Here is a 13,691-nt window from a genome sequence, read left to right on the forward strand (position 1 = left end):
TGCGAAAACGAAAACTGTGTGTGCTGGTGATCCACAAATGCAAAATTAGATTTCACAAAGGCAATTTTCAGTTTTACAAATGCCATTTCATTTACAAATACACATCTACAATTGTGAAAACCAATTTACAAGTTACAAATATGATTTTTTTATTTGTGGATGTCAAAACACGAATGCAAGTCAAGAAATATTTTTGGATGTCGCCATCTACTGGATTGCGATTTCTGTGTGCCGGTGAATTAAAGTAGGCCTATTTACGTGTGGATTTGTGTGACTTTCATGTGAAGAACGTCTCAAAAACACGTAACTTTGGAAAACGAAGAATGCGTGTGTTGGTGATCCACAAATGCAGACTCACATTTCACAAATGAAATTTTCTGTTTTACAAATGGCATTTTATTTACAAATGCACATCTATATTTGTAAAAATCAATATATGAGTTACAAATATGATTTTTTATTTGTAGATATCAAAACACACATGCAAATCAAGAAATATTTGTGGATCCCCCTCTGCGCATATACAAATATTATTGAGACAAATTTAGCTCCGAAACCCTCTCAAATGGCCACACTGTTGTCAACATTTTCGGGGTTCAAATAGGTGTAGGGAAGCTCCACCTTCTTGTTCCGCTCCTCGATAAGAGCCGACAACTCCTTCAGATCCTTCTGAAAATCCTCAATGAGATTGCAAGGAACCGCTGCATCATACATATCTTCTGGGATACATCCCAGCGGGTACTGCAGAGAGGGTGATAAGATTGGAATCGTAAATAACATGCTGATAATAATAAACACATCGAGAATTCTATTGAACATTAAGCATTAAACATAAGCTAAGCATGACCGTACATCACAGTTTGTCAATATGACAAACAATAATTGATTTAAGATATATTTTACATTTTGTGAACAGAGTACTCATAATAATAATAATAATATAACAGAAACATTATGTAAAAACTGTAAATGAAGGTATCGGAACGTCACATATTACCAACCGTCCCATATGTCCAACGTGTATGTGTCACTTAATATTCATTTCTATACAAACCATTTAGTTCAAATCTACACACCTATGGCTACTGAAAAATGTAAGGTTAATTTATCAAATGTTATTTTGAAGTATTAAAAAAAACATCGTTGTTTTAGAATTTTATAACGAAATGGTTGGTAATTAGCACATTTACGATAATATGAATGCAAATAAGTCAGTAAGCCGTCCTGAGTAATGGCATAAACAAGAAAAGTTTCCAGGACATTTTTCTTTTTCAGTTTGTGTTAAATGTAATTAAACATTGTTAAACATATGACCTGATGATGAACAAACTCACATGGTCTTGAGACTTTGTGCTTAACAGACGCAAGAAAGCCATTCCATTCACTGTCGTGCCCACATCAGGTAGGGTCTCCAAGATGGTGGCCTCCGTGGTCTGGCCTTTCTCCTTGGGAGGGGCCTTTCTGAGGGCAAAGGGGAAGTTGGGCATCCAGCCACCGTAGTCAAACTGCATAGGGAATTTGGCAAAAGGTTGTTAGAGATCACAGAACTTCTTCATAAATTTGTTGTAAATTTGATGTTAAAAAATAACCAGACAGCCAAAGTCAAAACTGTGACGAAATGTGGCACATTGGCCGATGAAGAAGAATTACAGTGCTGTTAGTATGATTGTTCTAACTTAGGCTATAGCCAATATGGCCTCTGAGCTTTCACTATGGGGCTAAGGCTGTTGGCTTTGTAAGGCATCTTCAGTTAATATTAATAAATAAAAGAAAACAGCTAGTCGCTCTATGTAATTGGGATACAATTTCTTACCTGTCCGTTGTTGACTGAGGCATGTTGGCCAGATACAGTGAAGATTGCCATGGTGACAAACTTGACGAGTTCCACCACGGTCTGAAAAGATGATGGTACACCTGGGAAGAGGAATGAAAGGCTGTTTCTGTAAGGGTATCCACTATACTGTATTAGACACATACAACACACACACACACACATACACATCAATGGAGAGAGTGGGATTTATCTGTTTCCATTAAATGAGGAAAACAGTCATGTTAGCAATAAAGGTGTGGCTTAAGGCAATTGTGTCAATCATATGAGGGTGGTGCTGTTCAAATATTTATCTTCAAAAATACAGACCTAAGCAAGGGAATCTTTATTGGACTAATTGTACAAACAATTACGTTTCGCAAACAACTGTGAACTCGCTGCGTGCTGTGCTTGTTTGCATTAATGTTAACAAATTTGAACACACCTCAGATAACAGACTGCGAACCCACCTGAGCAAGCAATGTCTTCTCAGAAAGTATTTTTTTTAGAAAGAAAGTAAACTTTTATTGAAATAAGTACAGATAGTGCAACGATTCCTTCAGAAGGCGCATAATCAGACGCATAATCTTTGCTGGTCTAGAAGTATTTCCCCCCTGCTGACTGTCCATGTAATCGGAACAACCCACACACACACACACTCTCTCTCTCTCTCACACACACATACACACACACACACATAACAAAAGACAGAGTGATAACACACCTGAGCTTTCCCGTGCCAGAAACCCATGGGTGAAAATGTCGCTGATCCAGCTGTGCAGCTCTGTGTCTGCCTGCACGTTTGCATCACATTCGTAGTAGTGGGTCAAGAAACGCTCAACTAACCTGAAAAGAAACACACAGCGGATTGACCTTGGTTTGACCTTGGTGGATTAACATTGCATTGATTTCACAGAGCGGATTCAATTCAACTAGCAACACCACACCAGTACAGCACTGTCTGCACCTGTGCACATGCGGGCGGTGGTAGTGTAGTGGTTAAGGGCTAGTGTACAGTAGCCTGAAAGTTGTCGGTCCAATTCCCGGCTTCCACCGTTGTGCCCTTGAGCAAGGCACTTAACCCCAAGTTGCACTGGGGACAATGTAATCCCTTGTAATATATGACATACTGTATGTAAGTCACTTTGGTCAAGAAGTGTCTGCTAAATGTAATGCAACATGTATTTTCTTTGTAGTTAAGTAGTTGCATGCATATCCCGCCTCTCTTTAGGCTAGGTGCAGGACAACGTACACACAACATATACAAAGGTAAAACAAGAGAGAGAGTGTCTGCACACTGGAGAAGCTTCCAACATTTTAATTAAAAACAGCGGCATCAGTTTATTCTCCCACCCCATCTCTCTTTCCTACCTACTTCCTGTCACTCTTTACTGTCCTGTCCTAATAAAGGGGAAAAAAGCCCAAAAAATATACTTAAAAAAAAAAAAAACAAGACTGGACTGAACTCCAGTAGTGAGCATACTTGTTAATGACGTTCCACAGTTTTATGCCGTCATCTCTGTAGTAGTAGTTGGGGACGTTCTCCAGGCCTCTCTCAGAGATGTCATCAGGCAGACAGAGGGACCTGTAGGTCAGCGCAGTTGTTGCACGCCTCAGCAACTTCTGCAATGACTCTCCGCCAACTCCTGCATACTACAGGGAGGTCATTTATGGGAAAAATCATAAAGGATGTGTTTTTAATGAGTCAGGTACTTGAACTATGTTTATTGGATTTTCTGATTTGCCTGAATTAAAACAAACACTCTTGCACCCCACCCTTCCGTCACCTCTCTGCGGTCATTACAGCATTAATGTTCTGGCAGACAACTTCCTTGTTTGTGCGCTGACCCAACCACGTTTGCATGTAGCGTGCCGTTGCATGGTATTAAATCAGCAAAATGATTTGGGGTCAGTCATGGCCTACTGTTTAGGGCTTCGGGCTTGTAACTGGAGGGTTGCCAGTTCGATCCCGACCAGTGGGAACAAGCAAGGCACCTAACCCCTCACTGCTCCCAGAGCGCCGCTGTAGCAAGGCAGCTCACTACTCACTACTCCGCATTAGTGTGTGCTTCACCTCACCTTCACCTTCACCTTCACCTGTGTGCTCTGTGTGTTCACTAATTCACGGATGGGATAAATGCAGAGACCAAATTCCTTGTATATGCAAGTATACTTGGCCGAGAAACCTGATTTACATTTACATGATTTTGTCTGGAAATGTTTTCCTGCAGGACAGTATTAATGCATTGCACGGGATAGTCCGTGTCATACAAATGACATCCCATCATTTAAATGTAATAGTTGGTGAGAAGGCTAGCTAGTTTCATGTAGCGCTTCATTTAGAGTCTCGGTTAGTGAAATGTAGCTTTTGATCTTTGTAAGGCTAGGTTCACTAGCAGAGGTGTAAAAGTCCGGCTTCAGAAAGTAAAAGTCCTGCCATGTATTGGTTGTGCGCTTAACACATGTCATTTCACTAATTAGATGATCTACCTGGCTTAAGAATTGTGCTAATTAGAATCCGCTGATTAAGTGAATGGTTGGAACCAAAGCGTGGCAGGACTTTTACTTTCTGAAGTCTGTACTAGTCACTAGATTGTAAGAATGGATGACACATGAACTCAGTAGAACAGGCAAAAAACCCTTAGTGCCTATTAAACGGTGCTGTGCGTACGATGTTGATAACTCCGTCTTCAGAAATGAGCTGGTTGCGGGCCAAGATGTTGATCTGGAGTGTGTATCGGATATGGGGGCAGAGGAGCTGCAAGGGCAGAAAGAAACTGTATTAACCACCCGACATTCTTGAAATATGAAATGAATAAATGATTGAACAAGGGAATTTCTTGTCTGAATGATGATTACAGAACATTGCACACGCTATATTAGCATTGTACACTGTGTGTGTGTGTGTGTGTATCTGTGTGTTTGTGTGTGTGTTCCAGTAGTTCAGTGCACAGCACCCTTCTTCGAGACATATTATCCATTTAGAAGAGTGTGTGTGAGGGTGAATGTAGGTCTCTCTCAATTCAATTGAGCTTTATTGGCATGACAAAAAATACAATTTGTATTGCCAAAGCATACATGTACGTAGTAGTGTGTAAAGACAAAACAAAACATCATGCATCATACATTACTGCAACGGCAGTGTGTGTGTGTGTGTGTATTTGACTTTTTGTGTGCTTCACTGATGAAGTGACTCCCCTTGTTTATGGCAAGCATCTATATATCTTGCTGCGACTCTTGCGCTCTTTTGTTCCTCTCCTAATAGTATTCTTAGACTTGGATACTTAAAGTTTTGAAGGTCTTGATGCATTTCTCTGAATTTCTGGATGCATTTCTCTCTCTCTCTGTTCTTTGTTGTTGAGGCAGACTGATGTACAGACTTATTCCAGGATCACAGCCATACCTTGAAGAGGGGGTGTGGTGAAGGAAGGTTCCGCAACGTTGCCACGGTAAACACCTCAGCCAGTAGGTGAGTTCTCAGCAGGTGAAAGTCGACCTCGTGAACGCCGAACTCAGCATTCCTCACAAAGAGTTTGGCCAGTTGCCAGTCACTCTTGGAATCCGATGGAAGGAAGATGGGGTTGTCTTGGCCAGGCTTTTGCTTTAACTACACAGATATGTTTTAACATGCATAAAACGGTTGCAAATAATTTCACATATTTTTTCCTCTCATTTTCAAGTAAAGGAAAAGGTTTTAAGACACTGGTCTCTCTTTCTTAGTCATTTTTGGCTAAGAGGTCTCTCTTTCTTAGTCATTTTTAATCAGACAGCCAAGTCCATCAACATATCAGTTACATAACCTACAGTATTTCCATTCATTATTCTTAATGATTTGATTATTTGAATATCAATATTATTTAAGATTTCTGAACATGATTTCTTAATTTATGAATTTGATTTCATACGTTTTTTCTTCCTAACCTCTGCTATCTATGTCCCTCAGGTAAGTTGCTGCATGTGCAGATTTAGGATATTTAGAAATCAAAACAGAACTGGGTTACTGGTGGGCTAAGATGGGCTAAGTAATACAAAGTCGGATTGTGTTTTCTAATAATCCAACAGAATGATGTGCTTCTGTGAAAACATTATGTCTATTTGGCTTCGTGGTGCACATATGCATTCTTCCATTGTGTTCACTAGAAAGACATCACAACGAAATGATCTTGCCTTTGGCGTGTCTACATTTCAATAATGTAATGTGTTTACCTGTATGGCGATGGGCAACATCAGACCCTGAGGGTTGCAGTAGAGCAGGACCAGGGGAGCGGTGAGGTACTGCTGCCTGCCAGCAACTACATTTCCCACAAGCCCATCCAACATCTTGTAGTCACACAGGAAGATGTTCCCTTTCTGGAGGTGAGAAAAGTTTAAAACAAAACGTAACTAAGTGTGTGTGTGTGTGTATGTATGTATCTATCTATATACTACTCAAAATAATTAAGGAAACACTTCAATCATACACTGGATCGCTACTCTGACACTGTTTGGTTCTGAGCACAAGTAAAACTTTTGAGGTGAGTGTTTTATTTTGCAAGAACCGTCAGACATTCTGTGAATGTAGTTTGAGAATGGAGAAAAGGGTGGAAGGTTTCAAAAAATGTGTTTTAACAATTGTGGAAAACTGTAAGTGTTCCCTTAATTTTTTTGAGCAGCATAGATAGATAGATAGATAGATCTTCCTCTACTTTTAGGTTATTTTGGTTTATTTCCCCATATGGGTGTGCCAGTGGTCACCCCATTAGTGTACCTTCATCTCCTGCTCCAAGGTGCACCCTCGCATGTAGTGCTTGACCATCTCCTCTGTGACGGGGAAGTTCTCGGGCAGCTTTAAGCAGCGCTTGATCACCATGGGGTTGAGGCCATTCAGGAACTGGTAGCCAAAGAACTCATCCTCATCCCAGTGGTCCTCTACATATCCTACAAAGCATGCCGTGTCAGAACAAATGCTACAAACAAAAAACAAACTATTTTTTTTGTTTGTTTTACTCCATACTGTAGCTGGACAGCTCATTTGTTTAATGGGAGATCCCATACCAATGGTTGGGCTTTTGTTCTCGCAGATGATCACGTCCAGTTGATTGATGCTTTCCCACGATCGTCTGCAGTCGGCCAACCCAGTTAGCTTCAGAGCACTTAGCCTAAGTGTTGGGAAGTTTACAGAGCTTAAAGAACAGAAAATATCTGAGCCTAAAGTTACCCGCCATTTTTGAAGATATCATAGGCCTATAAGCATATTGCTTATTTTCAATTCTTAAAGAGCATCACATCTTACACAATGACACAGTGTCTGAACACTTTGAGCTTCAGAGCACCTAGCCTATTAGTACACAGTGTTGGGGAAAAGGGGGATTCTGTGAAGTAGCCTAGTCACTCTGTCATTCTACACAGAATAGATAGAACGGGCTCTGAGGGTCTGATCTGAGGGAGACTCTATCGTTACTGCTCTACCGGGCTTCTCTGAAGCTCTATTCCAGTGTTAACTACTCCACTTGGGTGTTAAATACTCTATCGAGACTAACTGGGCCTTATCGTCTGGCCATTTTGGCCCTAAAAGGAAAAGTATGTGTGTGTGTGCACAAACAAGGCTACTAAGAAGAATCTCCATTAAAAGAGTGCTGCTGTTCACTGGGTATGTGACCAGGATCACTATGTTTTCTATGTTGTAAGTTTGTTGCCATCTCTCATGCTTCTATGCTAATAATCAGAGTGCTCATCATTCCTCTTACTTGTTATGCCAAAACATGAGAATCTCTGTGAGTTTCATAAAGGACATACTTGTTGTGGGTTGATAGTTTCTTGACAGGAATGTATATTCTGTCATTATAATCTGTCCACGAGTGGTTTGTCTCTCTGCTTCTTTGTTACCTTTGTTGTTACTTGTAGCAGTAACATCATATGTTAATGTTGTGCATGGATACTCTGCCTGTGACATCTAGAACAAAGAACTCTTCTTTTTGCAAGCCAACTTCAAGTTTTTACCTGCTCTAGCTCAATTGGATTAAAGCTGCAGTTGGCAAGTGTGACAGATTAAGGGGATTTAGCCAAAATTTTGAATGTTTACAACTCTCATGGCCCTCCCCCACTACCACCGAGCCCCCTTCATCGAGTTTGTGCTTGTCAGTGCGCACCAGACTGCACCAGACTGTGATTAACAGTCAGATCTCACACAGTCCTGCTTGGATTCTGATTGGACCAGAAGAACCGGGAGCTGTGGATTTTTGCAAAATAAATAACAAGCTCTAGGTGGAGGTACAAGTGCGTTTTTTTTTCTAAAACAGGCTGATTTATGTTGTTCTGTCGGAGCATAGTGTCGGTTTCAATGAATATGATCAAAACAATCTTGGCAACTGCAGCTTTAACATTGGATTAAGTCAATTTGGTATCTCCAATTTGGAATTAAGGAGATGGCTTTTAATAGCATTCTTCACTGGTCTACAGCTAAATCTAATACAACAGCCTAACTGGCTGGAAGTATGATGAAGCAAAAGGTTAAGTTGTTGGCTGTGTTCCAGTAATTTGTTGTTTTGCACTTTGTCTTTCAATCATTCTATGTTTTTTGTATGTATTTTAATTATGTAGTTTATTTTTTAAAATGTTTTAAACCATTGCCCTTTTATGCTTTTATTTGCTATTACTGTTTTGATTTTGTTTATGTAAAGCACATTGAATGACCTCTGTGTGTGAAATGCACAATATAAATTAACCTGTCTTGACTTGACACGGTAGGTTGTTCCACCAACGGTGAACAAATTAAAATAGTCTGGATAGTGTGCAGGGGCAGCAGTGCGAGACGACAGTGTGAGTCCATGGAGGATTGTAGTGGCCCAAGGGGTAACATAAGCCTTGCTAAGAGCACTTAAGTAAGCGGGAGCAGACTCAGCAATCACCAAGCATCAATCATCAAACATTCGTGACTTGAATTTTGAAAGAGCGGAATGACTTCAGCATTGGCTTACTGTTTGCCTGCAGAGGTGAAGAAATCAGTCGCCTTTGTGAAAGAAAACTGAACCTCGGCCGGCAGAGCAAGGGAAGTGTCGAAATCAACACACTGGGGCATGCCCTCGGCGTACACACGCCACCTACAGTAGGAAGAGAAAGGAAACGGCCGTCGTCTCACCTGCACTGTGTTTTTGAAACAAACACACACACTTTATAGACCCTTTCAACAATAAAAACAAAAACAATGCTTGAACGTTCTATTTGGTTCCCAATCTACTTCTTCTGCATTAAGATAACACATGGAATGTTAAAACCAGGCTTGGAATTTCAACATTCTGGGGGCAAGGCCATTTGGCCTTCAGTTGGGCATATTTGGTGGAGGGCACAAAGGCCACATGTCAGGGCACTAAGGCCAACGTTAACTATACAGTAGTTGGCTATAAAAATGATCAAAGTTGTATTTAGCCTATTCACTGCAGTAGACCTGTATCACTGTATGAAACATTACAAAAACATGAAACATGAGACATTACATATAACTGTAAATCATCTGATAATATTTACAGATATCTAGGCTATATTTAACATTTATTTGATATTTGAATGATGTATTGAAATCATGTATTGAACAATTAAGCACAGCTCAGCTTTAAGAAAGTCAAATAGCCTAGATGCATGCTTAGCATTTTGTGATCATTAAGGCTACTTTCACAAACTCTTACTCTTACAAACTCTCACAAACCGATATCTAGGCGACATTTGCAATATGTATTTTGTATTTGGCCCGTTATGAAATAATGTGGAACAATTTAAACACAGTGTAAAACTTAAAGCCCAAATTTGGAGACATCCATGTATGTTGAAATGTACTGCAAATTCAAAACGGGATTACTCTGGAACGACTAACTGTACAGGGGACTGCTTTACACCTTTGTGTTCGGTAAGGTCTGCTGTTTATTCTGATATATGGTTTGTCATGTGTTAAACGAGGGGTTCGTGAAGTATTCTGCCGAGATGAATGGGTAGGGAGATGGACGCAAAACCTTCAGTAGAATTTATGATTAAATTGAATGATATTATTTACTTTTCTCGCGAACCGTTCATCACAGCAATTAGCGGCTGACATCGTTTAAATGACTTTCGTGTGATACTTGTGATGTCTGTGTGATGAGTAGGCTACTCATGCGCGGATCTACGGGGTGGCAAAGGGTGGCAACTGCCACCCCTGGGACACAGTCTTGCCACCCCATTTATAAATCAGATAATATTTTTTTAAGTATATTTTATGTTCATACATGTTGGACTGTGAGAAGGTGCGAAACCCGCACCAAACTCCTCTCAAACAGAAATCGCCGATTTAGAATCCCCTGCCCCCTCACAATGGTTTCACCCATCACCATCAGCGCAGTGACCCCCGTGAAATTTCACCATTGGCAGCAGATTGCACAGTGCATGCAACTATGTGTCAACTGTCTGTAGGCCTACAACGAAGTGGTAAGTTTGACCACCAAGTCGAAAAAGTCCATAATCAGTCCATCAGTTAACCCGGCAACAACCTCACTGTTAGTCGACGTCATTTACATCCGCAAGACTTTGTCTCATCGAATTTTTTGATGATGGTCAGGTCAGATCATAAGGGTGTAACCCACTCTTGGGTAAGTACACCTTCGCTCTAGGTTCGTGAGGAGGGGAGTTCAAGTGCAATAAGCAGACACACACCAGGGTTAAAGTTACTTGTGCTTTAGTAACCAAATGTATAATTGAACCAAGTACAAATACACATGTACAAAAATAAAATGGCCCTTTGAAAATAAAAGAAATTGTCCTTTCAGTTGACTGGCTGTGTTTCCTTAAATGTCAATGAGAGTTCCTTTTCTAATCCTTGGTTTAAGTGTAAAGTCAAGTTAGTCAAGTCAATAGTCAGTGTGTGGATATCCGAAGAGTGATGACCAGTGGAGTGACTGGTACGATCCTACCACAAAGCAGATAGGGTATCCGGCTCCTTCAGTGGACAGGATTCAATGACAGAAATCAAATGGGTTGGCTCGCCATCTATTGAGATCGATGAATCTTCTTCCAGGGTTTTCAAATCCAACAAAAAACTTGACCTGCATTCACAACCAGGTTATAACCTTTTGTTAAGTTTCATAACTCCTTTCCCTAATGCAAGTTGCTTTTATATTCATCTATCAAATGCTCCTGTTGTACAACATTAACTCCAGTGTGTAAAAATATGCATTTACAAAACTACATCTACATGCTGAAAAGTAGTGAATACCATTCAGTTAACCAGTACAAAGTAATCAGATGGAATACCTTGAATTCAAATAAGTACTTCAAATCACAACTGCAATAAGCTTACAATTGTACCAAAATTATTGCTTATAAAAATTAGTTTGTTTCAGAATAAGGCATTGGATAAATGCTTCAAATTAGCACCTCACATGCATTTCACTCATGAAACATGACTTAGAATCAAGTTTAACCTTTCAAAACAAAGTAAAAGCCTTTTTTAAACAACATATCTTTCCATTCGCTTAATAACTTTACATTTACCACTCGTAGTAAAAATACAAACAAAAACATACATTTTCCATCTTTTATCAAGGTATTTCTTAGCATAAGTTCAACTACTTTATAACATGAGTGATTCAGGCTGTTAACTAACGTAAGGATGAACAGGCTAGCTTACCGAGACAGGGTTGCAACAAAGAAAACTCGACGAATTCGGCACCCGTCTTCATCAAACACAACTCAACAATTACAGTCCTTCTATTGAATGTTCTCAAAGAAAAACTTCAGTGTCTTCATTAACTTTTGATCACTTTTCTAAAACTTCAGCTCCTCCAGAAACAAATAACATGGCACTTGCGAAAATGGCCGTCTTTCTTCTCTCTCGCCTGTTCTCCCACTACGAATTCAGCTAGAGTGCATCATGAAATTTCAAAATAAAAGTCCCTAATCGTAACTTAAGACAGTAAAAGTATCTTCATCAAAATTATGTTTTTATCAATGACAACTTAATTTTGATAAAGTTCATAAGAATTATGATCTGTACTATTTATTTATTTATTTCCTTAATGTATTTATCATCTGGGTTACACCCTCCCCCTCTAAATAGGCATGAGTCCCTTCATGGCTGTCTCTTATGGGAAGGATTACCCTCAAATGTTTCAACTAGAACTTTATTAAAACTTTCTAGAATAGTCTGGGCAAAAGAAATCAGGGGTTTACCTAACTGGGGATAAGTAAACGTTCCTGGTGCTCTTCTCTGGCGTTCGGACCTACGTAAGGTGTTATGATCTTGCTCACTAACACTATCTGTACTTTCTACATGATCAATGTCAGTAACTGTGGGTGATTTATCATGTATCTGAGAGACATCTGCCAAATCAGTTGGACTTGGCAGGGGACTGGCAATTCTTCCAGTTTGAGCATCTTCTGCTATTGCATTGTCACTCTGCTCTTGACAAGAAGGGCTTGTCAAACTCGGCTCACTTGCAATCACTGGGTCCTCCTCTCTCTGTTCAGAGTGTGGCTCAGTTTCAGTACTGATGTTCTTAGTTTCAGGTTCAGTTGAGCATCTTTCTACAGCTTCAGTGTCAACAGGAGGATCATCAGCTGAGTGCTGAGTGAGGTTTGCATTTCCTTCTTCTGCAGCGGAGTTCAGTGTATCAGTGTGTCTAGCATCAGGTACGCCATCAGGTGAATTTCCTGACAAGCTTCCTGATGCTGGTGAAGAATGAGTCTGAGAACTTGATTCATTTCCAGTCTGTGTAACATTTGCAGTCGGAATCAAGGAAGAAGGCTGAAGAATTCTTGTCTCAGTCTCAAATCTTAGAGGATATGACCATGAATAGTCACAGTCCTCTTCATCAGAATCAAGAGGTTTCTCGACAGACTGAGGAGAATTCTGTCTGGTCCTAGGCTTAGAGACTCGTACAGGCTGTTCAGTTTCCTCTTCTTCATCGGCAAGGAATCCACACGGAAGTAGCAGATCCCTGTGCAACGTACGGGTGGGCCCGTCCTGACCCGCAGGACAGACGGTGTACACTGGTAGCTCTCCAGCTCTCTTCTGGACAACATACACAGTGGGCTCCCATCGATCAGCAAGTTTATGTTTGCTTCGAAGTCTGAGGTTGCGTACGAGAACTCTATCTCCTACTTCCAGACAAGACTCTCTCACTCTCATGTCAAACCTCTTCTTGTTCTTGTCAGCCACCTTCTTGGCATTTTTAACAGCTAAATTGTAACTTTCTGTCAGGTAAGATTTCAAGTTTTTCACATATTGCGAATGTGACGTAGAGGAGGCTCCTTTGACGGGTAACCCAAAAGCTATGTCGATCGGCAATCTGGGTTGCCGCCCAAACATGAGCTCATATGGGGAATACCCAGTCACCTCATTCTGGGTACAATTATATGCGTGGGTCAAAGGCTTTACATACTCACGCCATCTTGACTTTTCTTTCTCTCTCAGAGTACCCAACATACTCAATAGAGTACGATTAAAGCGCTCTACTGGGTTACCTCTGGGATGATAGGGGCTTGTTCTGACTTTCTTTGTACCCACTAAGGCACAGAGCTCTTTGATTAAATGAGATTCAAAATCACGGCCTTGATCACTATGAAGGCGCTCTGGGAAACCATAGTGAACGAAAAACTGTTCCCAGAGGCAACGAGCTACCGTGGTGGCCTTCTGATCTTTAGTGGGTATCGACACAGCATATTTGGTGAAATGGTCAGTAATGACCAAAATGTCCTTTGTGTTGTGGCTATCTGGTTCGAGGGACAAAAAGTCCATACACACCAGTTCCATGGGTCGGCTGGTTTGGATACTGACCATCGGTGCGGCCCTCTCTGGCTGACGTTTTCGCTTAACACACCTTGGGCAGGTTTTGACCTTGGACTCAACATCCGATGACATCTTCGGCCAATAAAACCT

At 40.7% G+C, this 13,691-nt stretch overlaps 1 protein-coding gene across 1 annotated transcript in view; it reads right to left on the reverse strand.

Moving 5' to 3' along the window:
• Positions 1–515: 515 nt before the first annotated feature.
• The window catches only part of LOC121717892 (polyunsaturated fatty acid lipoxygenase ALOX15B-like), a 30,617-nt gene continuing 17,441 nt past the window's right edge, over positions 516–13,691 (reverse strand). The window contains exons 5-15 of the mRNA XM_042102599.1: positions 8,767–8,889; positions 6,845–6,948; positions 6,558–6,727; positions 6,017–6,160; positions 5,214–5,417; positions 4,482–4,568; positions 3,294–3,463; positions 2,535–2,656; positions 1,814–1,914; positions 1,335–1,505; positions 516–741 (exon numbers count right to left, since the gene is read on the reverse strand). Coding sequence (XP_041958533.1) covers positions 562–741; positions 1,335–1,505; positions 1,814–1,914; positions 2,535–2,656; positions 3,294–3,463; positions 4,482–4,568; positions 5,214–5,417; positions 6,017–6,160; positions 6,558–6,727; positions 6,845–6,948; positions 8,767–8,889 — 1,576 coding nt within the window. The 3' untranslated portion in view covers positions 516–561. The remainder of the gene's footprint in view (positions 742–1,334; positions 1,506–1,813; positions 1,915–2,534; positions 2,657–3,293; positions 3,464–4,481; positions 4,569–5,213; positions 5,418–6,016; positions 6,161–6,557; positions 6,728–6,844; positions 6,949–8,766; positions 8,890–13,691) is intronic.

The sequence above is a fragment of the Alosa sapidissima genome, chromosome 9, assembly GCF_018492685.1.
Source record: "Alosa sapidissima isolate fAloSap1 chromosome 9, fAloSap1.pri, whole genome shotgun sequence".
Lineage (NCBI taxonomy): Eukaryota > Metazoa > Chordata > Actinopteri > Clupeiformes > Clupeidae > Alosa > Alosa sapidissima.